General features: G+C 37.5%; 2 protein-coding genes across 3 annotated transcripts in view; one reads left to right on the top strand and one right to left on the bottom strand.

Moving 5' to 3' along the window:
- The window catches only part of NHLRC2 (NHL repeat containing 2), a 38838-nt gene extending 36460 nt beyond the window's left edge, over positions 1-2378 (bottom strand). The window contains exon 1 of the mRNA XM_044439280.1: positions 2180-2378. Coding sequence (XP_044295215.1) covers positions 2180-2345 — 166 coding nt within the window. The 5' untranslated portion in view covers positions 2346-2378. The remainder of the gene's footprint in view (positions 1-2179) is intronic.
- Positions 2337-19832, top strand: DCLRE1A (DNA cross-link repair 1A). Of its 2 annotated transcripts, none has more exons than XM_044439260.1 (11): positions 2337-2465; positions 3962-4815; positions 6159-7745; positions 9165-9298; positions 11104-11222; positions 11364-11507; positions 11922-12067; positions 13138-13292; positions 17767-17908; positions 18734-18925; positions 19289-19832. In XM_044439260.1, the coding sequence occupies exons 2-10, from the start codon at positions 4371-4373 to the stop codon at positions 18898-18900; spliced, it is 3039 nt and encodes a 1012-aa protein (XP_044295195.1). In that variant the 5' UTR covers positions 2337-2465; positions 3962-4370; the 3' UTR covers positions 18901-18925; positions 19289-19832. The 2 variants fall into 2 exon arrangements, with proteins under 2 accessions (XP_044295195.1, XP_044295204.1); XM_044439269.1 differs by lacking the exon at positions 2337-2465 and adding an exon at positions 2821-2879.
- The last annotated feature ends 4632 nt before the right edge of the window (positions 19833-24464 follow it).

The raw sequence follows: 24464 nt of genomic DNA, 5'->3' as shown, positions 1-24464 counted from the left end.
GTTTCCATGCTGACTACTGAGAAAGGAAACCCTTTACTCCACAGAAATGCAAGTCACTAGAATCTTAGAAGATAAGTTGGAAAAACAACTTTTATGAAGAAGCTGAATAAAAGGACAGAGCTGAGAGACAGGTTCCCTTTTTCTGCAGCCAGCATTGATACCAAGTGGACTGATAAAGGGAAATGGAGCGATTTGTCCTTTCCTGCCAGCAGACTGTTGCCTAATAACCAACACACAGGCAAATAACCAACACATATGACTGTTATAACTATCTGAAAAATAATACTGTTATGCCCATGTTTTACTTGGCTCTCTTTCCTTGTGTAGACAGAGGATGGGAAAGGGTGGGTTGGAATTCAAAAAAAGCACATTTTCTACCTGCTTTCAGAAACTTCTTAGAAATCTTTTTAATCTACAAACTTTTGTCTTAGTAAATTCTAGAGACTACATAGTAGTTTCACACATAATGCTAAGCAATGACACGTGGTAACCATGCAGCATGTCCTGGGTCTAAGCAGGTGCTTGGTTTCCATTTATGCATGGTTTCCATGCATCTCTATCTAATGGCAGCCAGTATCCCACCAGTCCGCATGGCTCTGAATCAATCTCAGAGTACAGTGCTCCTGCCTCTTCCTTATTGGCTCAGACACTTCTCTGGGAATGGCCTCAGGTAGCTTCCCCCTTTCTTTTTTCCAGTTCAGTGAAGCAACTGCCTGCCCACTAGAGTAGCACTGCTGTGCTAGAGTAGACTAGTCCAAATCCTAACAAGATGTCAGCCAATATGGAAAACAAAACAATGGCCCACAGATTGAAAATGTTCAGTATCCAGTAAAGGAAAGGCAAAAGACTGCAGGAATCATAGGACATGAATCTCCCACACAAGCAAACTGATGATCAAAGTGTTGCAACAAAGAATAGTACTCCGTATGGAGTGAAAAAGGCTAGATTCTGAAAAGGAAGAAACATTATACTGCAAATATATGTTGGCTACTGCAGCACATGAAAGAATTTCAGAAAAATATCAGTCTACGCTTTATAGACTACAGCAATGCCTTTGTTTTGTGAATCATGAGAAGGCATGAATGGGTGTGCCTCAGCACTTATTTGTCCTGATGCATAACCTGTATCATGGACAAGAAGCTACAGTTAGGAAACAACACAGAGAAAAATAATGGTTTCTCATGGATAAAGGTGTCAGACAAGCATGTATTTTATCTCCCTATCTGTTCACACCATAATAAAAGCTGAATGATGATTTATTGACTTTGTTTGGAAGCCACCTGTTCAAATTACGCTCTCAAAGGACCAAAGGAAAGAGTGACAAATGACATAAGGAACATCACTAATTTAAGATATAAAGCAGTAATAAATTGAAATTACTCCTGATAAAATGAAAGAAGATAGTGTTAAAGCAGGGCTGCAGTTGAATATTAAAGACAACAAAAATCCTGTCCACAGAAGTATTACACAACTTTAATGAAGAAATTGAAATTGTGAAGTATTTCACAATCTCAGCTCAGTCATCAATTCAAAAGGAGACCATAGCCCAGAAAGTCGAAGAAGACTGAGACCTGGAAGGGCAGCAATGATGGAACTATTAAAGATCATCAAGTGCAAAGACATTTTACTGGAGACCAAGGTCAAGATCATCCATACTAATGTATTTACAATCAGAATCTATGGGTGTGAAAGCTGAACTCTGAAGAAAGCTGACAGGAAGAAAATTGATGTGTTCAAAAAATGGTTCTGCAGGAAAGCTTTGCAAATATCCTGGACCAGGAAAAAGAACAAGTGAGTCCTAGATCAAATCAAGCCAGAAATTTCCCTAGAATTTTGACATGTTAGTCAGTTGCAATAAAAGGTGTCGTAACTACTGGGTATGTTTTCCTAATTAATCTGTCTTCGCCTTTTATCTGCATAATGTGGATTTTCATAGGACTCAAATGACAGAAGCGAGCAATGCTATCCTGTCGGAGTTCTTCTGGAGAATGAAACCATGCCGACAAGCAGAAAATCAAATAACTAAATAACGATGGAGACACGGCGGATAAAGTAAGACTCATCAACTGAGGCTGAGGATGCAATCAAGGAGTCGGGATCGGGGAGTGTTTTGATAAGAAGCTACGCCCTCGTCCATGCTTCCTTCTGGCACTTTAGCCAAATTCACAGCTCAGCTCACCTGTTCCGAATTCGGGAACTCTCAGATCGCATTCCCGGGTATCCACCTTTCGCAGGTACTGATATACCAGATTTTCCTTCTCCTGGGGTGTCGTCGCATCCTCAAGCGCAATGTCCAGCTCGGATTGTGTGGATAAAAGGCCGACCAAGCCGCCAAGCGCCGCCATTTTCCCGCCTTCCCTAAAGGGAATTCTAGAAGGAATCCGCTTTGTTTACTACGCTGTAGTTTCAGTCTCAGCACATTCGACAGTCGATTCTGTATGGTGTAGTTAAAAATAAAAGACAAGGTACCGTTGCACGTGGAAAAATAATTTAGCAATGCTTCACTACAAACAAAGCTGAACAGATCTCAAGCTGAATAGTTATCTTCCTTGGTTTTTTTTTTTTTTGAAGTAGTTTTGAAGGCAGCTAGAATCACACATGTGGCAACAGATACCCAACTGTAATTTTGATTCAGCATATTCGGAAGAAATAAACATGACCGTTATAACTGGAAAAATAAACAAAAGAAGACTTTAAAAATGGGTTTATGATTTTACAAAATATTATCAAGCTTTTTTTAAAAAATACGGAAACAATAAGGAGCTGGGTAGTTGCGAAAGCAGAGAACGTGTTAGAAAGATAGAGGAGGCGGAGGCGGTAACAGCTGTCAAGGAGGGAATGGAAGAATGGAAGAATGGAAATCGGTGCTGGCCTCAAAGGTGTGAGTGAGATCTGGGATGGGGATGCTTCCTATGTGTGAGAAATGGGGGATAAAAATAGCTTGCACTCTTATTTGGTGTCTCAGAAGCGCTGATGGGGCTTCCTCTCTCTTGAGCAGACGGGCTATTCATTTAGAAGAGGCCCTAGTCCAGACTCTAAGCGCAGTACTTAGAAATATGAAAGCGGCCCGGATATACCGGGTATTCCTCTTGGACTTCACAAATCCAACTGCTGCTTTCTTAATCATTTTGATGTCAGGATATTTTTCGTGTATTCCTCATTTTCACTAATATGAAAATACGAGCAGGAGCCTTTGACCTTTGGATGCTGTTGGAATACAACTTCCATCACTCTTGATCAATGGCTGTGCTAACCAGGGCATTTTGGAGCTGATGGGACTCCAAAAGTTTGGAGGGCAGCCGGTTCCCTATCCCTGTAGTTCAATTGTATAGACTACTGAATCAGGATTAGCTATATCTTGCAAATCTGGCTTTTTCTTTAAGCCTACAGAAACTTCTTTGAACACTTGCTTGGAATGAACTTTCTGTTTCACCCCGATACAGTTTTCACTGACACTAACACCACAAACAGATTCTAGGACAGGGCCACAGAGGGTCTTGCTTAAAATTAAATGTTGCCTAGATTCTGTGTTCAGTGATATTTACATCCTAGTCCTAAGCATGTTTATTTCTGTGCAATAAATTTCTGTGCAAATTTCAAATGCAAGCAAGATATCAATGGCTGCCATTTATAAGAGTAAGAATTCAGTCGTCCTGATCATGCGGTGCTTATTCAACAGAGTGAGAGACAAATCTGTAGTCTTAACCAAACCTACTTGAATTAATTCAAATTGCTGATAAATGGTAAATTCTACACTTGTGTGTGAAAAATTACTTTGAAATTTGTTCTTTCTTTCTCAATAATGGCCAACAGCAAAGTATCACATTCAAATGTTAGTCTTTAAGCTGCCTAAACACATTAAGCTCTATAAGAGAGAGCCATACTTTTGGATATTTTATACTGCATTTAAGTGAGGGATTGTAGAATTAATCTTGCTATTTTGTATTAATCTGTATTTCAGGAGCATTGAAGAAAGCAAAAAAAGTCAGTGGAACAGTTCTGATATCTTCTAAGCAATCTTCCCATAAGCTGTGGCTTGTAAAGATGTACTTCATGGATGGATCAGTAGACAAAGAAAGAATATCTTTTCCATGTGCACTTTACTTTGTTTTTAAATGTAATTCATTTTACAACAACAAAAAATCCAGAGCTTTTTATAAAGCAGAAATTTCAGATTCTTAAAACCTACTTTTATGATTTTAATATGTGTATGGACCAATCTGATTTTTTAAAATGGTTTAATGATTTTAGTTGCCTTTGTCATACACATCAAGAAGGCAAAAGCTAGCATAATAAGAATACTATACATTTAATAGTATCACACTATTATAAACTTTGAAGTAGTTTTTCTTGGCAGGGGTTGGATTATCATGTCTGAAGATGAACTCTTAGAGAAGGACATCTGGGAGTACAAATCTATTAGGAAGCTAAAGTCACCAGGTTTGCATTCAGAAGCCATCTGTACAAATGTACAGAAAACAGATGACAAAAATGGTAAGCCACAAACAAGCAGAAATAGGAAAATATCAGAAGCAAAGGAAATCCCTAAGAAGACAAAAAAAGAGCCAAGACAGAGAGCTAGCTCAGTACCCTTAAAATCAGATCTACACTTCCGAGTTTCCAGTAATGAGCATCTTGCAGACTTAACTTCAAGCAAACAAAAGAAAAAACAGAAAGAACAAAGCACTACAAAGGCACGAGCAGTTTATGAAGGATACTGTCCAAGTTGCCAGATGCCATTCTCTTTGTTGTTGATTCAGACACCTCGGTGGCACGTTGCAGAATGTTTGGATGGTTCTAGAGCTGCCAAGAAAGGTACAGTTGGGTAGTAGGTGGGGAGAGGGTGCATTTCTGTTACTTATTCCCACGTCAGTAATATGGTTCCCTACAAAATTTCTGTGTTAGACAGCTATCAAAACACAAGACAGGCCCAATTAAAGACAGCAGCCCTACTTTCAAGTAAATAAAGTGGCCTTTAAACAGCTTCTAAAAATGTAGGTTAGACTGAAGATTGGAATGGCAGATGAAAGGATTGTATTATTTCATAAGGTAAATCTATATATCAAATTTTAGAGAACAAAATTATCAGTTACAGCCTCCTGGCTGGTAACAAAGAGGTAGTACTTAACTACCAACTGAAACAAAGTTCCAAATATTATGATTTATTTATACAATTCTGGCAGTAGCTTCAAAGCTACAGTGCCAGCCTGTATCTAGGGCAGACTGTTAATGGCATCTGCTACATTCATTTCTGGCTAAGGAAATAGTTGATCAAGCTGAATGGTGGCAGTTGGAAAGTTTTCAATTAAAACGTTAATTTAAAACTAGCTGACAAGTTGGGTTATAATAACCCAGTTCTGGAGTGAAATTCAATTCATTTCAAATGAAGTTTTACTAAGTAAGGGTGCATGTTTATGTATGTTTAGACAGAAACAGTCCTAAAGCAGCCAGGAATATCTTCTAAATGAACATGCATAGGATTGTATCCCAAGAAGCTTACGAACCCCAAACCTAACCCAGGCCTAAGAATTTTGCCTTAGCATTTGCACGTAACACTAAACCCTGGAGTAGGTTGTTGCATTCTGGACTGCCATGATGTGTGAACCTAGCCACTCTACTCAGACAACGGTTAATCATGAACAACCCAGAAAGGAACCCCATGGGGGTTGTTTGGCCAAGCAACAGAGGAGGCTACCAAGAGCTATAAAAAAGCACTCTACATACCAGTGTAAAATGCTATAAAGGTAGTTGGGATACAGGAAGGAAGCAGGTGATGGACAAGGGAAACAATCTAATTAAAAAAAGCAATAAGAAAGCAAATCATAGTTTATACAATTATCTGCCAGAAAAATCCTGGGTAGGACAACAAGCCATTAATTAAATAAACCATAGGTTAGCATCATATGCAGACCAAGTTAGTATAACTCAGAATAACTAGGTATTTCTTTTGTCTTTTGATTCATATTGAAAAGCACCATATGGAATCAAAGTCTTCCATATAGTATCCATATAATAGATTCCTACAAATCAGATACTGTCCAGAAACATTTTTTTAAAGTCTTTGGAAGCCATGGTACTCCATATGGAATTGTACTAAAATGTGGGTGTTTTTCCTTCAGTACTGATGGTTCCCTTCTCTTTTCTTTTCTTCTTTTCAGAGTGTCCTGATGGTCTGCTCTGTACTTCAACCATTCCTTCTCATTACAAACATTATAGCCATTTTCTTCTTGCAGCAAGCAGAGCAGGAAAATACTTTGCTGAATTCTCCTCATCAAGCACAGAGAACAACCTCTATAGGTCCGATGCTGCTCCATCCTTCAGCTGTAATAGCTTTGAATCTGAGAAGACAGAGGATCTGAACAACTCCCAGGATATGAAGAAACCTCTGGAACAGTTTCCAAAGCAGAGTTCAAAAGCTACATGTTCTATGATCATAACCAACATAGAGGCGTCCTCCTTGAAAAATATTAATGGATCTGAGCGTGGAATACAGTCTATAAATAGTACAAAACAGGTTGAGTGCTCTGTTCCTCTGTCTCAAGAGTATGAAAGTGGTGAGGACCTGGACAGTCAGCATGATTCACATCGATTAAATATGTTCGTTTCACAAGCTGAGTTAAGTGACTGTGACATTAGTTACTCTCCACTTAATACAGATGAAGAGGCTATACAAACAGAGGAGGAGGAGGAGGAGGTGGAAGAGAGTACAGCAATGGTGGCAGCAGCACAGATGAAAAGTTCTAGAAAACCATTATGTGATATTGAAAAACTGGAAGAAAGGAATGGTGGAAATGAATGTTTCATATTAAATAAACCACTTTGTGCTTCAGAATTGAGGGAGTTTGAGCATAACAATCTTAAAATCATACAAGCTTGCAAAGCAAACATGGAATCTCGTGACACATCAAAAGCCATCCAAAGTGCAGATGGAATTTCTTGGCCTCTCTCCCAAGGGAACATGCTCAGCAGAGTGTGCTGTTCAAAGAATCATCCTGATCAGATGAAACATCCCACAGAAATCTTCACTATCCCTGTTGAATGTAAAAGAACGAAGGAAGAGCTGGAACAGAGCTCTTCTACTTTTAGGACAGGTGAATGTGGGTGGGGCAACTGTAATGAGTATAATAGGATCTCTAAGAATAAAGTAGTGCCTTCAGAATCCAAAGAAGACAGTATTATGCCTCTCCTACTTAACAAAAGGGATACTGAAAAGGAACCCAATAGTAGGTTAGATAGAAAAGCTAGAACTGTTACTGGTACAGGTGGAAACAAATTGGCTTATAATAATTCATGCTCAATAATAAAAAAGGAAGGAAACATTTGTAATAGCATGGCTATGCCTGTTTTTCCTTGTGCAACCTCTGAAACATTGCAGTGTGTTCCTTCTGCAAACACTGGAATGCAAACAATTCCCACCAAGGAATTAAAACAAATGGATATTGGTGTTTTCTTTGGGTTGCAACCCAAAGCAAAGGTGGAGAGTAGCCCGAAGAAAAGTCCTTGTGCAGGACTACAGACTTCAACTCCATCCACTGCTGCCGGAAAAAAGCCCAGTTCTCGAAAGAGGAAAGCCGAAGGATCTGTGGGAGACTCAGATGCAATCACAGAAAGTTCAAGCAAGAATGCCAGACCTGCAGATCCCACATCTGGTGGACACAGAAGATGGAGAAAAAAATTTAAAGAGTCATGTCCTGCTGAGGAAGGAACAAGAAAAAAACAGTGTCCCTTCTATAAGAAGATACCAGGTAGCAGGCCTTATATATTTGATTATGGATGCGTCTCTTACCCCCATGTCACTAAATTTTCCCATGAAGTATAAAAAAAATCAGTTAATAATATATGAAATGTTGTTTTTAAAAATCTATGGCTTTCAACCCATATGAGTTAAATGCAAAATGAAAATGTTTAAGGACGTAAAATGTAGAAATGTGGATACTTTTTAAAAATGTGATACAAGTGCCCAGAATAGATCTAATATTGTGGGAAAGTGTGCAGCAAATATTAGTTTGTTTTCTGGAAGAATTGGACAAAAGGAAAGATGTTTAAAAATTAAAGGAGTTAAGAAAGAGCATGCTATTAAACTGCATTTCTGAACTTGAAATTTACTCAGACTACAGTCCTATGTCTACTTTCCATGGAGTAAGTCCTTGAGATTGCAATGGGATTACTTCTGAGTAGACATTCACAAGATTGTGTGGTAAGTGCTTCAACATGCTGCTCTTACCCGCCTGAAGTTCTGCATTGAAATTCTATACATGTATGTGCAAAAGTAATCCCATTGAGCTTCAGTCATTAGGATTTGCCCTCAATTAGTTTTCCAGTCTTCTCAACTCTTCAGGTTGTCAAATAACTGCAAAGTTATCACATATGAAAAAAACAAAACAAAACAGTTCATACGAAATGTAGTATAACTTACATTTTCAAGGTTACTTATCTGACATGGTTAAGTTGATGAATTTCATATAGATTTATATGAATTTGACTCTTGTACCCAAAACTGGAAACTATTCCCCCCTTCTTTGAATTCTCCCCAAGTCTCCTTAGCCCATGTTCTTTAATTTCACAGTCACTTGAACTTTTATTCTGTGTCTCTGATGCTTGCGGTCTCTGCTTTTGAGACCCATACACAGAATCTGGGGTTCTGTGTTAAAATCCCACTGAGTTAAATAATGTCAGTGGAATTTTTTTATTATGCATATCTAATTCACTTAAAAAACCTTCTTTTTCCATTTGAAATGATAGTATTTTGTGGGTGAGGTATAATTCAGGAAGTGTAAAGAAGAGAAACTAAAATAGGTAACACACTATCCATAGGAAAAGACATTAATGCAAATATTGATCTTGGCAGTCCTACAAAATGGGAGAATTGAAACAGATAGTGTTTGCTATTGCAGTTCACCATTGTGTTATGGCCTACTTTAAAAATATGGCTTTAGGGTATAATGATTAAATTTCTTTTATTTCTATTTAGACTTTTAAAAACCCTTGTTACCAGTACTAGGGTGCAATACTATGCATTTTTAGATAGGAAAAGCCATTTGGCTGCCTGGGGCATGCTGGAAATTATGTATGACTGAAATATACATAGGATTGTGCCCTTAGTTATGCACTGGAATTGATAAACCTATTAGCTAACTGACTGTTCTTGTATTGGTTTGTTATAGGAACTGGATTTGTAGTAGATGCATTCCAGTATGGAGAAATTGAAGGATGCATGGGCTATTTCCTCACACATTTCCATTCTGATCATTATGGTGGACTAACTAAAAAGTTTACGTTCCCAATATATTGCAATAAGGTATGTTTATTGTGGATTTCTGTGCAGTACACAATACTGATACCAAAATGGCGTGTCTAATTCTCAAGCTCAATTGGGCAAACATTTTTTTTTTATTTTGACATTTATCTATGCTGCGTCAGCACAAATGGTAGACAGGAGTTATCAGAATTTCTTATACCAATCTTCACTTGCTTGTGTTTTTTTTTCCAAAGGTGCCCATGCCATTGCTTTCTTCGCTACCACATCCCATCTCCAGTATTTTTTATTTTATTTTTATTTATTTAGAAAGCTTCTGTGCCACCCCATTCGCCGAAGCCTCGGGGTGGCTCACAACAATAAATAAATAATAATATAAAAACAATATAATTGGAGACTGTGGAATAGTGAAGTGTAACAGTGGGGAAAAGAGGAAAGTTTTTGAAAACAGCATATTGCAGAGAACACAATGTCTTTTATATTAGAGTAGCCAGCCCATAGGATCCCTATTGGAAATATTTTTGCTGTGTAATTTTTCCATCTGTGGCCTACACATAATGTACTAATCCACATAATCTAGGAATGTATAAAGAAAATGAAAAAATGGCTTGGAATAAAAAGGTAGCTGCATCAGGGGAAGAGAAAACAAACCATGTTTTTGATAGTATGGTGAATTGTGTAGAATCCATAGAGGGTTTTTTTTAATCACCAGATATTCTGGGATTGATCCCTTATTTCTCTTTTCATTAAAAGTATTCATAAGCTACAAGATTCACTTGAGTTACTGGGAATACAAACTGCATTCTTTAGTTCATGCCAAATGTCCTGCAGCAAGGTTGTACTGTCCCATGGCTTTCAATGGTGTAAGCTCTGCATTCCCTAAAGAGACTTCACCAGTTCCCAGTTGGTCATATAATGGAGAGAATAAAATGTAGGGCCCTTCTCATATACACTGCTTTGACCTGTCTCTTGTGGCTTTACGTGCAGGTTTTCAGTCAGCCTTTATCTACACCTGAGCTCAACTAGTGTGCATGGATGCTCTAAAAGTAGAATCTGTGGTGGCTAATATTTGTCATTTTTGTCCCACCATTGTATATAGATTCAAGTTTAAATTAGTACCTGTATCTTCATTACTTAATGACGATAAAGCAATCTCCAGACTATAATATGGCCAAACATTTGGAATGCCAAGAGCTTTGAACTGTAAAGTAGTATAAAGAAAAAAAAAATAAAAATTAAAAAAGAAAGCTCATTCCAAATCACTGCTTGCATCAGGCTGAGGTATCCAGCTCCCTTTCTGTCTCATTGGCCTAACCAAACTTCTACTTATAGTTTATATTGATACAGTTATTCAATCATGACACTCAAATTTATCTTCAAAGATACAGACAGATTTTCATGACCTACTCACCAGGTTGTTTTGAATCACAAACTGAAATGGAATTATATGAATTCATAAAGGAAGTTTATAATTTACTATGTATCTGGCACATCTGTTGTCAAAGGGAAATAAGCTTGTATTAGGTCTTGCAGAACATGTAGCAGAAAACATAATGGACAATAGTTTTCTGATTGCAGCTGAATATTGTTTTTTTTCTTTGCTTTTACATTAATATGTTTTGAATAGAACTCTTTTCATTAATAGCCAATAGGTAGCAGGATTGGAAAATTGTTAGCTCACAAGAAAAACAGTTTCCATGATATGTCATCCCTTAAAACATTAGATACTTTGCTTAGTTTCTCTCTCTCTCTCTGTGTTTTGCATAATTGGCAAATGAAAACTTAAGGAGCTGATAATACAAGTGCTAAACACAGTGTACTAGTGCTAAACACTTTCTGTTATTCAGATAACTGGAAACCTGGTGAAGAGAAAACTTAATGTGCAAGAGCAGTTCATCCATATCCTGCCAATGGATAGAGAATGCATAATAAATGGCATCAAAGTAGTGTTGCTTGATGCTAATCAGTAAGTATCTTTGACAGAGCCAATGTATAATACGATGTCATGAACCAGAAACCTGTTGCCAAAGTTCATTTTTGGAGCTTTGTGGATACAAGTTAAAACATCTTTTTATTCTTTCTTTTCTCCCCCATCCTTCCTTGGCAGTTGTCCTGGTGCAGCAATGATTCTTTTTATCCTTACAAATGGGACAGTTATATTACACACAGGAGACTTCAGGGCAGATCCTTCTATGGAGTGCAATCCTTTCCTGATTGGCCAGAAAGTTCATACTCTTTATTTAGATACAACGTAAGTTATATTTCCTTAATGAAACATGTATATCCTTGATTTGTAAAAACATAAACAAACATACTGTTAAACTATACAGTGCCTTATTTTTATCCCACAGCAGCATGCTGAGTGCTATCCTATAAAATAAGAGATGCTTGTGAAGCTGAGCTAAGGAATTCCCATTATTTCCGTACCATGTTTACTTACTCTGTTGTTCCCTTTCCTATAACAGAACAAATCACTCAAGTACCTGTTCCATATATAGTACTTTGCCTCTTGCATTACACCCCAAGAAATGCAGTGGCTGGAAAACTTGTAGCAGATGCCATTGTGTTCTTTCTCACTCCATAGGAATCCATCTTAGTTCAGTGGAGTAAAGGGCCATTGGATAAAGTACTGTATCCTTTAATCTGTTCTCTTTCCATCTCTTAGATACTGCAGTCCTGAGTATACTTTTCCTTCCCAGCAAGAAGTGATTCAGTTTGCTGTCAATACTGCCTTTGAGGCAGTGACATTAAACCCACGTACTTTAATTGTTTGTGGCACGTATTCTGTTGGAAAAGAAAAGGTCTTTCTAGGTATGTGAGTGACCCTTTCTCAAGTACAGAAACGGTGTTAAGAGGTTCCATGCTTGATGTATTTCAGGACAAACAGTCAGAATAATCTGTTCTGGAAAAAATAACTTTTTAAAGGATTGCAGCATTTTTGTAAAGTACTTAAATCTGAACACATGAGCCTTCTTGATGTAGAATAGAGAGATGTAACAACAGATGACATGAACTGATTGTTAATTGTTGTCCTGTTTTAGTAATACTACAGTTTTAAAATGCTGCAGCAGTAAAAATAACCTTGTAAATGTAATAACTTTTAACCTCAGCTTCTTGGTATGTGCATTAAGTTTCCAAATACAATGTAATTTTATTTCTATGCCCAGTTGGAAACAGTTGAAATGTACATGTCAACACTTACTGAGAACTATTCCCTGTAACTAAATGAATCTTTCAGCCACTTCCTGAAACCTTTCATAGCCTTTATTTAAATCATGGCACTTTTAAACTATAAAGTTCTATTAAATGAATATTTTAATCAGTTAGGCAGATATAGCTTTTAATATTTTAAGGAGGAATTAGTGCTATTGGATCACTCTTCAAAAAGGTTGTAATGAAAGAGTTGGTCTCCTCTTTAAAGCAACATATACAAACTGCCAGCTTCTAAATGAAATATTAAATTTCTTCATTGAATTGGAATATTTTATAATAGCTATATTTTCTCTTAGAGAAATCTTGACTGTAATTCTTAAGTTTCTAGACTGAAGAAATCAGACTTTGTTACTGTTTTCCAGAAATTTTATTGTTTATCTTTAAACAAGTGGGTGGACATGCAGCCAGTGAAAGAAGCTGATGGATCTGGTGGAATTTCTGCTAACTTAGTCTAACTTCCTATGAAACTTCATTATCTAGAACTTTTGGATTAGCTTGTGTCACTCAGTTTTTAGTCTGCCAGGAACAGAGCACAGAAAGGAATTTTACCCCCCCCCCCAAAAAAGTTCTTATAATATTGTCAATTAAAGGGTTGTTTTGTCTATCTCTTATTTTCTTTGCTCGGGTCTGTTTTTGTAATGTTATTATTTTTCCTATTAATTGTGTAGCTATTGCTGAAGTTCTGGGCTCAAAAGTAAGCATGTCCCAAGAGAAATATAAAACACTGCAGTGCCTGGAATCAGCAGCAATAAATTCCCTCATCACCCTTGACTGGAATAATACTTTGCTTCACCTCATGTCTATGATGCAAATTAATTTTAAGGTAAGTTTAAAAGCTTCCACTTGAGTTTAGCATACCAAATTAAGACCAGCTGGGGCTGAGACACTGCTGTCATTTTACTCCTATCATATTTGGTTAGCGCTTTTTTGGTAACTAACAACCCATCCAGGACAAGGAGTAATGGAAGTCTAATAGCTATTAGTGTAATTCACTGGATGTGTTTTCTTTAATGCAGCTTCATGGAATAAGCATTTCTTTCAAGAACATGTGGGTCTTTTTTTGAAGTATTTTTTGTAAACTCTATATTCTCTTTCCTGGTAACTACCAAGATGTTGTAATTTTCAGCCTTTCCTTCTGCCTTCCAATTATTTCAGAGTTTTAGAAAAACCAGGATAAAATTGGGAAAAGTAGAGCCTATTAGTACAACCTGCAAATGTATACAGAACATGCAGTCACCCTGCAGAAGTATGAGGAATTTCAGACTGTGGCAGTGGACTTTCAACCGATCTCTTGTGCCCATTTTCCAGCATGTGGTTATTGACTGTCACATTTGGAATGCTGATCACCACATACCCTTCCCCCCCCCCAACTGCTGAGCCTGCTCAGCACCATGGTTCATTATTGGGAATGTAATCAGATAATAAATGGCTGAGATTAATTATGAACAGGTAGCAAAGGATGAAAAGAAATGTTCTCCACAGGGAATAGTTTTAGGGACATCTGCTGATAGAATATTGGGATATGCTGTTTGCATCTTATGATAACACACTTGCCTTGTAGCTCTGTTGGCTGTAAATGGGATTTTGAAATTTGATATTATGCTGCTGTGGTAAACCACTGTGGTAAACCAAGCCTTCCATTTCTAATCCCAACTACAAACACACTGGTACTGTCTAGTTTTTCATTAGCATTGCTTGGTTCATTTATGTGGTTTGAAGTTCATATGTACCTCTCAGCATGCCAGGAATTATACAAGCAACAGTGGATACAGAAAGTGGGGCTGAAAAGCTATTTCTATAGCAAAACAGAAATAACTTTTCAGAACTGCCTAGTTTTGTTTCTTCTACATCTGCTTGCTTGACAGGAAGCTACCATGTCATAAATCCTAACCTACCTCATAGGGTTGTTGCTGAAAGGATAAAATGGAGAGGAGGAGAACCTTGTAAGCCTCTTTGAATTATTTGCTACTGAATATCAAGTCCCATGGCTAATAGTTATTTATGGATGTATCATCTAAGTCATTACCTGCAGACCTAAAAGGATGCATGATGAATTAAAATTACAGTCTGCTTCAAAACTGGATAAAATGCAGTTTCCAAAATTATTTAGCAATAACATTCCCACTGGCACCATTTGAGATACTATTCTTTTTTATATTTTGTTTTAATACCATCAAAGGGGAGGAAATGTGGTCAAACTTTGCTTTGTATCATAGAGTATTTATTGATTCAACATCGAAGTGTGCCTACATGTCTTCATACACAGCACCACATGACGACAACTCTCCTTTCGTTAACATGGATTCATCCTTCAGAAATAGTGATTTGGTCGCTGGAGTGGCTCATGTCACCATTTGCTTATCGGTAAATTGAACATAGCACAGTGCCTTAGCCTGAGTCAGAGCATCTAACTGACTTGGGATGGTCCTGTTGACTCATTTACGATGATGCTAAGTGGTAGTGGCTCTCTATGTTTTTAGACAGGACTTTTTCTGAGTCATTCCAAAGGATGCCATCTACTGAATCTGGGACATTTTTCATGCAAAGCATATGTCCTACCACTGAACTGTAGTCCTTCTCAATGTAATGAGAGATACACAGCATCCTAACTTTTACACAGTGAAATATCCTGGTCATATCCATTGTTTTTTTTCCAACAGTTTCTATATGAATAGTTTAACTTTCAAGATCACTTTAACTAGTGTTCTGTTAATCATCATTAGTTTTTGATTTGAAAACATAGCTTTTAGCATTGTTTGGCAAAATTAGTCATTGTGAAATATTGGGTTTTAGTTACTAATATCCATAAATACTTTATGAAATTATGACTGGCAGTCTGAGCCTAACAATGTTTTGTTGGGAACTAATTTCCGTAGAATTTACCTTTGAAGTAAATGCTGTTAGGACTTGCAGCAAAGTTCTATAGTGTCTATTCAGAAGTTAGTCCTAATAAATTCAATATACTCCCAGGTAAGTGAGTATACTACATCCACTTGAATAACAAAATGGGTTCAACCTTATGAGCAATTCTCTTATTCCAGTTATTCCATGTCTTAAATACAGAGCTAGTTATTGCACTGGGTCATATGGTAAACTTTAAACCACCACAGATGCACCAGTGTCATTGTTTAAAAGATAATTCAATGACTGCAATTTTAATTTCCATTTTCTCATTTGTATTGTGTATATATGTTTCAGACTTAATAGTTAAACTGGTCAATTTGTATCACTAACTGGACAATTCTAAGACTTCCCAATTCTGTGACTTATCAGTGGGGAGGGTGGACATAGGATTAATCAGTACCCCAGCTCTGGGGTCCTGTAACCTTGGAGCTGGGACTCTGAAGGCCAAGCCCAGACCCTGTCCCCTGCTCAGTCAGTGTGGAAAGAACCAGGCGGCTGCTACCCTGAGGACCCAACTGGGCTTTGGGGAAGATGAAGAAGGATGTGGCAGGGAGCAAGGAGTGGAGGAAGCTGCATCATTTCCTTTACACTGATTCTTACCTGCACTCCAGTTTCCTTATGTTGCCCTCCCTGGTACTGAATCCATAAAGCTTAAAACAGCTGCCTAGAGAAGATACATGGGATGAATTGCAGCAGTACTGAATACTGGTGCTGATACTGGTATTAGCATCCCCATGTATTGGATCCATATAAGTTTCTGAGTTCTAATGATCTTTCCCAGCTGTGCCCTAATGGACTTTGTCAGCTGCATATTTGTAGCATCTGTTGCTGGTTCACTTGTCAAGGACTAAATAGCTAATCTATCTGTGCTTCCTTTCCTGCCTTAATGCTAATTCTCCTGCTTCTGGTTTGATACAAAGTGGAGAATGGCCGTCTTTGTATGTACAATGAAATTCTATTTGTGCATCAAAATTACCAATAAGGAACAGATCTCACAAAGATAAACTTTTATTTAGTTTTGTGTTTCCTGACAAATGCAGACAAAATTTGTTTCACCATTTTTAAACTATCCAGTGCGTGAAAGTAGTATTAGCAGAAAGCGTCCATTGATATTCTGGCAATCCATAGCAAGATCCCAGAAAATTCTAATCAAACTGAGTAAAACTATATATTGTGCAAGTGGAAATCTCTTTTTTTTAACAAAATTTTATTAAAATTTTAAACTACTACTAAAAACATCAGTTCTCATAGACATTGGACTTACTGGGTCAGCCCCCTACTACATATCTTTTAACATTCTATAATCATATTCAAATCAATTTAAAATAACTTGAAGACATCTTCAGATCAAAACCAAGTCCCGTTTCTCCAGCCAATAAGAAAAAAAAAAAAAAGCAATTCCAAATTTGATAGAAGTCACTATCTTCCTTCTCCTTCATCCGTAAAATCAGTCCACCCAATTCTTGCAAAGTCCTGTTTCTCTTAACCAATATTAAAGGAAAGAATCTCCAAGTTGGATGAAAGTCAATATCTTCTTTCTTCTTCACTAATAAGTTCAATCTAAACATTTCTAGACAATTCAAAACCTTTTCATTTTTCTAATAGTAGACAAATAGATTCCTCACTACCACACTTACAGATAAAGTCGGAAACATTCATTTAACATCTTTAAAGACATCTTAGCTAATCTATTTGGTGGCAGCTAATACCTATAATATCCTTTAAACAGGCTTTCAGCTAAGTTGCTAATGTTTCATCTACCTTAAACATCGTCTAATCATATACAATTAACTCCTTACGAAAGCTAAACTCTTTACCATCTTTAAGGTATCTCACTTATATCCACCCCTTTTATCACCAGCAATAGTAGCTTAGCGTTTCTATATCACATATGAACATGCCCAACCTATTTGAATCATCCGTTTTTAAAATAAAAAGAAAAAATTCTCTTATTTTTTCTTTACACCTCTGTCCAACCTTTCTTCTTCCTTTGTTTTAAATCATTGTAGTGCCTGTAGTAAATCATTATACATCTTCAATTGTAGTGCCTGCAGTCCAATAGACTGCAGTTCCTTCGTGCAAGTGGAAATCTCATTGGGCACATTAAGGGAGTCTCAGAAATTGCTTAAAGTTGGTTTATTAATTGAATTGAATTGAATTGAATTAGAATATTGGTTACATTAAGTAGTATGTGGCACTACATGTAGAGAGTAGGGATGTTGTATAAAATAACAAGAGCTTCCCATTTATCTCTGAAAGGTTTGATCATGCATTAGCAAGAACTACAAAGCTCTTTCACATTATTTAGTCCACATTGATTTTATTGGAAAATAGCATTTTTGCAAAGATGTGTTTTACATTTTGAATAATGAGCTGTGGTTTTCCATCAACAGAGTTTGCAGAGCCACTTGAACAAATTCTGTGGAAGTTTTGATCACATTTTGGCTTTTAAACCCACTGGGTGGACTTACTCGAATGGTTGCTGTTCTTTGGGTGATATCCAACCTCAGACCAGAGGAAGAATCACTATATATGGTATCATAATTTCATATGATTTAATACATTTATTTGTCTTCGGTCAACCTTTCACATAATAAGTCGGATCCAGGGTAGCATCAAGTAGAGTTTTTCATATACTGGAGGGAGGGTGGTAGATTATGATTCCTCCTTTTTCCATTCTACCTCTGCCTCTTGAAAACCAGCTTGGGATTACTGAAGGACCCTTTGAGGCCACATGAGAGGTGACATGAGAGTATAGAGGGAAGCTTTAATTGGGTCCCAATGACTTTTATGTATGCAAGGAACTCTTTGTTTCATGGAACAGCCAATCTGCATCCAACCCATTACTTTCTCCTTATGTAAACAAAGTCAAATAGTTTATTCACAAATAAATTACATTTCATACTTTAACAGATTAATGCTTGCAAAATGATTTGTTCTTTTTAAACATCATCATCACTGTTTGGAAATTACAGCTAAGCCATTTGTGGCTGGATCAAGAATTCCTAGGGAGTAGCTCAGAGGTTCCCATTCTTGCTGTGCATTTCCTGGGAACCTGCCTGCAGAAAGATTTCTTCATCTCAGCTACTTACATTGGGTACAGGATTAGTAAGAACCTTTGAGCCCTTCCCAAGTTAATTGTGTTAGAGAAAGGCCTTCTTGGATTTGGCTCCTTATCAGAGAGTTTAATTTCATCAAAGAAGGGCTGATAACTAATTGCAAAGATAAATGTTGGATAATTCTTTCCAGATTGTAGCTTGATGCGCAGCTTGAAGGTCAACTCACTGTTTACTTAGAATGTTTGCTTCAAGCCGTCTTTCCCTTGTGCTAAAAAAGTCTTCTGTGGTGTCTTGTTTGCAGGCATCCCTTACAGTGAGCACAGCAGCTTTCTTGAAATGAAGCGATTTGTCCAGTGGTTGAAGCCTAAGAAGATCATCCCCACCGTCAATGTGGGTGACTGGAAAGCCAGAAAAGAAATGGAAATGCATTTCAGGGACTGGAAGTTGGAAACTACAGAATGGAACTAGAAAGATAAATGGAAGTTACACTACAGTAGGTGTATGATCCAAATTCCATTTCAAGTTTGCTGTCTTGTTCTTTGTGACCCATGCAGAAGGAGTGGTACAACACAGGAGTTCTATATTTGTTAATCATGAAGATATTTTTAGTTTAGTTGTAATAGCAGAAGTTTCCTTTAAGGGGTAAAGCCTAGAAAAGCACTTTAAAATGTGCCAAAGCATCTGAATTTGCGGATATTCTACTGATAAGCAAGTTTCTTGAATAACAAATTCCTTTGGATAGGTAAGAAAGTGATGCCTCCTGAAATCTCTGCTATATCAAAGTGTCTGTTTGCAGTCTGGTGGTCAAACAAGGGTGTCAGTGGGGGATTTCATGCTACGTATTTTGTTTCCCCAGAAAATCGGCTCAAGGTGTCCAAATGTAAGGTGTTGTCTTCTAAGACTGGGTCTTACATTCCATCAATCAAAGGCCTGGGAAGTATTTATTTGTTTGCACTGAAAATTCCAGAAATCTTGAAGACCAGCTGTTCTCTAATGAACAATGTCATTATGATGAATTATATGGGACTAACATTCCCATCTGCAAGACATTCCAGAATACATGGCATGGATCTGAATTCTGCCCTGCGTCTGAAGAGGATCTGAATTCTACCTCTGAAGAATGATCAGTATCTTTCCTAGCAGCCAATTTCAGCAGCTAACTTCTTTAACTCATTTACTAACTTTACATTGTAACTATAGGACAGAACAGGTCATTACTGCACTGCACACAGTGGTACTGAGTAGAACTATACATTTAGAATGATATAGATGAATGATTCTCTTTTATGTTCTACAGCTTTATAAAGAAATATATTTTTAATGAACCTTCTTACTGCATTGGTATGGCAATGCTGTGTGAAACAATTGAAAATTAATAAAGATGAGTTGAAGGTTTCCAAGGTGTTGCGGCAGCTTGTTTTTGTTGTAGTGATGTCGTAGTTTTGTTGGAACTGATCATAACAGTTGTGATGTACTAGAATGGGTTTTGCTAAATCAGATAAAGGGTCCATTTACGTGTTATGGCTACTAATGCTTTCTAATCCCCTTTGAAGCCAATGGCCATCTGCTGCATTTAAACTTTCGCTGCATCATATTTTATAAAAAGCCATAGTCACACCGGCTGTTCTTTCTATTCATTGCAATTCTGTAATGCCTAGTAGCCAAAGCTTTTGGGCAATTCACAAAACTTAACTTAAAACCATAAAATACACATTTTCAGTTCCTTTTCCATTTCAATCCCAACACGGAATTTCATGTTTCACTACCACAACACATTGCATAGAGACAACCACCATGCGCCAGACACATTTCTCTTGGATTATCAGCCAATTCTTGCATGTAACATAACATAAAATTTTATTACTGAGTTTCTCAATGTAGAGTTATCCTCTGCTTCTCAGTCTATCTGGGTTTTCACTACTTTACTACTCACCTGTGACTCTCAACCACTTATTAATTAACAAAAAGTGCCTGTTCCTCTAGCACAGATTCTTGGGGGCAGTCCAAGAGGAGACCTGTCTATTTTCCTGTCTCCTTGCAGTTGCTTAAGCAGTAACTCATTCTTAAGGGGAGGCCTGTAGTGTTGCCTGCATACTAACTTCATTCACCCAAATTTAACTTTGTCAAACACTTTTGGAAATAAAGTATGATATATTCATTGAACTTCTATGCGCCTAACAATTCCAGTTTTAATTACATTTTCAGCCAATCTTAAGTGGTGCAGATAATAGGCTTGTGATTTCCTAGCTGCTTACTGATCCATTTTTTAAGAAGTTCTCGGTTAACAATGTTCCATTCCACTGGTAAGGTGATGATAAGACTGGTTTTTCAGAAGTGTGATATTGAAATTTGTAAGATTGCTCAAATCTAACCTACCCAGGTGACTAATATAATTTATAAATATGTCAGTTAGTCATAAAACTTTAAAAAATGCAACTGCTGAGTATTCCAGTTTGTGTTATATTAGAGTATGCTGGAATGGCTATAAAATTAGGCAGTCAGGTTCCTTAATAATGGATACATTTAATTGGACTAACAGGTGTTCAGGTTGCAAGCTTGAACAGGAGGGAGACAACCAATTGACACTATCCCAGACCACTTATACTTTACTTGGTGTTGCAAAAGGATGAGAAGGTCTGAGAAAGCAGTGTTACCTTCTGTCTGAGTGTGAAATGTCGTGAGCTGCACAGAATCAATGAATCTACCCCAAGATGAGCTGTCCAGACACAGAAGAATCTTGGCAAATAATGTGATTGGCAGGAATCAGTGTCACCATTTGTCACTTTTTAGCCAGTTAATTTTACCCTCATTAGTGTGAGATGCCAACAGACTTTATCTCTTATTTATTTATGAAGTGTATTACCAGCCTTTTATTATAAACTAATCCTGAAGCAAGGCAGAGCTGATGAAATAGAATAAAGTCATAATACTTTGATCAAAAGACTGGGTTCAGACAATATAATAACCCACATGTAAAGGTTGATTGTGGGTTGTGCTTGAACCATGGTTTGTTTTTGAACATGAGTCATGTCTGAACCCACCTTTTCTAACACAGAAACAACCCATAGTTTGTTTGTTTATTTTATTTATTTAAAGCTTTTCTAGACCATCCCTTACTGAAGTCTCAGGACAGTTTAACAATACAACAATGTAAAATAAAACATAGAGTTCTGAACTCAACAAACCATGGTTCTCTCCATGGGTGGTTTGTGGTAAATTTGTTAGTGCAGCTGTGTTCAGACAATGATATTACCTATGGAGAACTACAACCCGCGCTTAGCATATACGCAGTTTTTGAATATTGTTTGTCTGAACCAGTCACTGTAACACATAAGAACAGAATAACTGAGAATTAACAATTAACATGTGGCAGAACAAATTCTATAAAATCTGAGGGTAAACAAATAGATTTTTAGTTGGTGTAAAAATGTGTAAGATTGTGTAATGAACACCTTTGGGAGTTGCTGTACATCAAATCCAGGCAAATGTGCAACATCAAGAAGACATTTCCACTCAAACTTATTATCTATGCAGGTATATAATACAGAAGGAATTCCATCAAGTGTCAAGATCCTAAATCATGCAAATACTTATATGCACATCATTATATGCATTTTGTACCTCACTCTGCAGTTTATTGGTAGCCAATGTAACTCTTTCAGAATTGGTGTAATATATTTGTCACATAAATGCAATGGCCCAATCTGTTAATGGGTTATTAGTGTATGAATCTAATTTCCGAAGGGAGGAAATAATTTCTAATCAGGTTTCCACTGCAGGTCAAATTTTGGCCTGATCAGACTGTTCCAAGAGCTTTTGCACATCACCTTAATGCCTCTTCTTATCCCAATCCTAGCATCCTTGCCATCCTTTCTCATATGCAACTATTCATGCCATGACCCACCTTCATGATTAACAGCTAAGTTTTCACTAACACCTAAGTTTTCACTGAACTTGGACACATTGTGGTGGAAAAAAATGTTCTTAAGATCCTAAACTTAGGACAATAAAATTTATCTTCATTTAGTTGTCAGTTGGAAGCCAACATGATTAATGATGGAAACTGTTGCTAAGATTACTGAACTGAAGAGGCAAACAGCTATGGAAAACCACTTCTATTATTAATAAGACGATTCTATTATTTTCCATTTTTTGTTCTAACCCGATGAACAGCTGGGGAAGAAAAATTCTGACATACCACTAGCACAAATAGATTTACAGAATGTATGTTAGCTCTCCATATTTTATGTGTGTTCTGTACACGCACAATTATACACAGAGAGGGAGAGAAAGAGCAACTCAAATATGTGAAAATTACCAAAGGATGTTAAAGACATGCACGCATATTTCCCAGTCCAAAACCACCAGTTCCAGCTCAAAACCCCATTCGTAAAGAGATGTGGAATTTTGAACATTGAATTTTGAACCCTTTTTCCATTGAAAAAAGAGGAGGGAGTGCACTTCTGCACTTTCCTATGTGCCCAGAGTCTCAGGACAAAGTCCAGATGTGGTCCCGGTGACTTAACTGGAAGGAGAACTCCCAGAACATCCACTTGTGAACAAAAGATCCTTCATATTGCGTGATCCACCAAGAGGTGCCAAAAAGAAGCAATGGGTCGATGGTGTTGACAGCAGTCACCTACCTGGATGCTGTTGGAGCTGAGGCTTCAGATTGCCCCCGTCGTGCAGCTGTGATTGTTCACAGTTGCACAACTGTGGCTAGAAGAAAAGCTTTTAAAAATAGAAATTAATATATTTGCATAAATGTTTGCGTTTTCTGGACTACTGGGTAGTCACAGGCAGGCCCTCTAACGGGCAGCTGGTGCACTTTAAAGGATTGTGGGCTTTGCAAGCTTCTGAACCCCTGCTAAAAGACTGAGAGGAAAAGCTGTGGTGATCCCAACATGCTCACTGCTGTGGTTGGGTGCTGGAGAAGCTAAGGCCAGCTGCTCCCCAGTTGGCTTCACCTGCTCCCAAAGGCCACTTAGGCACTTTTAAGGTGGTGACCACTGGCACTCACCCAGGAGCCCCTTGGCAAGAGGAGGAAGGGCATTCTCCCATGCCCGATGTGGGATTTGCAGTTTGTTCAAACATAAAATAACATGAAATGAATCACATATTTGAAATGTAATTTTTGCACCCAAGTTTATGGGATTTTTTAAGGCAGCCATGGACACCCCTCCTAAGGCTGCTGGGACACTTTGTGGAGACTGCTTGTAGCTGCCAAAAGGGTGACCATGAAGGCCACTTTCAGGATCAGAATTTTTTAAAGGTAAAGGAGTCACAGCAAACTGAAAATGGCTTGTGCTTGTGATGGGGAAGAGGGACACCTTGGTACCTTCAGGGTGTCTCCTGCAATACCCATGGGAGGGCAGGAAGTGGATGGGGGGGGGCAGTCCTCTTCTCTTGTTGTGCCTGATGGCCTGTAAAGTGTATTAGAGCAAGGGTGGCTTATCAGGTTGGGATAGTCTGGTATGATTTATCAATAACAGCATTGATAGATTATTTATAATTTTCTATGTATCTAACACAATGTTTATACATGGGGGTTAGCAAGGGATTGCTATTCTTGTAGACAAATATTCAGCTGGAGTTGAGAGTTTGGTATAAACAACATCAATATCAAAATTCATAATGAAGTCCCATAGCTTGCTTTCTTTACCCAACAGCATATACACAGTATGTTCATAACATGACGTTATACATTCAAGACATAGCAGAATTTTCTGGATTTGTTTTTTTTTTTCACTTGTCTCTGATGAAAATGTGTATTTTATGGTTTTAAGTTAAGTTTTGTGAATTGCCCAAAAGCTTTTACTACTAGGCATTACAGAAATGCAATGAATAGAAAGAACGGCTGGTCTGACACTTGAAATCCATTAGGCATAACAGGGAAATAGAACTGCTGTTAAAATACAATAAATCAAATATTATTTCCTTCAGCACCATATGAGGCCAGACTCTTTATTTTTCTGGTCTGAATTTGGTGTTTTTTCTTTTTTTTCTTTTGAAAAGCTTTATATGCCATGCTA

Source organism: Varanus komodoensis, unplaced genomic scaffold, assembly GCF_004798865.1.
Source record: "Varanus komodoensis strain SLA01 unplaced genomic scaffold, ASM479886v1 scaffold1, whole genome shotgun sequence".
NCBI classification, from domain to species: domain Eukaryota; kingdom Metazoa; phylum Chordata; class Lepidosauria; order Squamata; family Varanidae; genus Varanus; species Varanus komodoensis.
The sequence above is the reverse complement of the archived record's forward strand: the minus strand, read 5'-3'. Positions and strand labels throughout refer to the sequence as shown.

Coding starts and splice junctions, on each gene's coding strand:
- DCLRE1A (XM_044439260.1), top strand. CDS start 4,371: ATGTCTGAAGATGAACTCTTAGAGAAGGACATCTGGGAGTACAAATCT. Junction 7,746..9,164: donor CTTCTATAAGAAGATACCAG/GTAGCAGGCCTT, acceptor GGTTTGTTATAG/GAACTGGATTTGTAGTAGAT. Junction 12,068..13,137: donor AAAAGAAAAGGTCTTTCTAG/GTATGTGAGTGA, acceptor TTAATTGTGTAG/CTATTGCTGAAGTTCTGGGC.